We start from the raw sequence: 1674 nt of genomic DNA, 5'->3' as shown, positions 1-1674 counted from the left end.
AACCACGAGACGATAATACGACCGGAGTCTCGTTTCCCGAGTCGGATCGGCATGCCGGTATAGGAGAGACAGTCATTTGAAACTCTTGCTTGTAAGGCGCTACTAGTCTAGTAATGATACACAATCAACTACGTTTCCGGCCCTTTCTTTCTGGGCGGAGGGAGCGGTAGGTTTCTCCGTTAACCTCGTTCTCCAGGTCTGTCTCTTCGTCATACGGCTTATTTTACCCCCGACGACCCCTTGCGCTTACTTGATTTTGTCCTGAAAGGTATCGTAGTTCTGCTGGTGAATTATTCCCAGAATAAAAATTACATTTTTTATAAATTGTCCTACACCCGCGCCTTACACGGTCCCCTAGCCGCGACTTTCGTGCGAGACATCCGAGAGTCTTGCACTCTTCCTTCGGGGCCATTTTCCTCCACAGAGTGTCAATCATGGCCGACTCCTGGTCCCGCGGCTCGTCTGGCATCATCATTTCAATAGTAGTATCGACCTTGATGATCCCTACCTTCGTGTGGGCGAATGGCATACCAAACGTCTTCCCAATCGAGACCACCGTTCAATTGTGGAATAAGTCTACGGTCCAACGTTGGAATCACTCTACTTTTTCCGGTCTGATATATCCCTCGGCGATTGTTTCTTTGGGTAATAGTGACCACAAACGCCGTTCTCTCACCGCTTCGCCAGTTAAGATGAAGGATGCTATTGGATGGGTGTCGTGGCAGCCACCACTGCCGCATAACACTATACCGGCCCTCACCGGGCCTAACAAATCTCCGCTACCTCCCCTTCTCACTTTTATGAGTACTATAAGTGCCAGCGAATCTCCTACAACAACTGTCTTAGGAATGGGCAACGTGACAACTACAACCGACGACGACGAGTGTGCCAGAAATCGGATGGCACTGGATTGCTCGACAATGTCCCGAAGCTCTCCTCAACCCGACTGGTTCTCGCTCACAACCTCCTGGACCAACGTGAGTCGGTTGGGCACAGTCACGAGTATTTCATCTGCGTCAGCTTTGGATACTCCTGAGGAGACTACGTCATGGAGTCCTTCACCATCCACGGTCTCCATTCTCAAATCCGTGATGAATTCTTCTTTAACGTACGAAACGGTATCCGCCTCGGATGGGCCTAATGTTGCGACCACCTCCTTCACTTCTTCCACGGCGACTACCTCCAGTTTCATTTTTGCATCCTCACCTGGTGCTCCCGGGATATCACCAGGCAGCCCCCTCACCGGTGGTGAGGCGCTCGTGACTCGGGCGCAGTATTTGCTGAAAGTCCTTGGAGCTCTGAACATCCTCTTCTGGGCTATGTAAAAGCCCTTTATTAGTGGCGGAGTGCCTGTTGCTTACGGCAACACGGTGGAAGTTAGAGGCCTTTTCTCTTCCCATAGACGTCGAAATTGATTTGATCTAATTTCTTTCTCGATATTTAGAGGGGTGTCTAAAGGTCCCTTTTCCTTTTTCCTTTTTTATCGGTTTCATGCTCGTGAGCCACCAGATTGCCACCCGCTGAAATTATCCATTTGGTTCTACTGCGACAATCTTTATCGATTGATCTGTCCCGACTACGTTCATTGCGCGGGGGACTCTACCGGTTGTGTAATCGGTTATAGTGCCGCTGTGCATAGGAGGACTGATTTGCCGAGATGTCAGCGAATCTCTG

General features: G+C 50.1%; 1 protein-coding gene across 1 annotated transcript; it reads left to right on the top strand.

Annotated features, from left to right (window-relative positions):
• Positions 1-434: 434 nt before the first annotated feature.
• On the top strand, positions 435-1325 carry PV07_12542 (uncharacterized protein; the record flags this gene model as incomplete). Its single annotated transcript, XM_016400076.1, has 1 exon — positions 435-1325. The coding sequence occupies one exon, from the start codon at positions 435-437 to the stop codon at positions 1323-1325; it is 891 nt and encodes a 296-aa protein (XP_016242275.1).
• Positions 1326-1674: the final 349 nt, after the last annotated feature.

Source organism: Cladophialophora immunda (genome assembly GCF_000835495.1).
Source record: "Cladophialophora immunda strain CBS 83496 unplaced genomic scaffold supercont1.12, whole genome shotgun sequence".
Taxonomy (NCBI): domain Eukaryota; kingdom Fungi; phylum Ascomycota; class Eurotiomycetes; order Chaetothyriales; family Herpotrichiellaceae; genus Cladophialophora; species Cladophialophora immunda.
The sequence above is the reverse complement of the archived record's forward strand: the minus strand, read 5'-3'. Positions and strand labels throughout refer to the sequence as shown.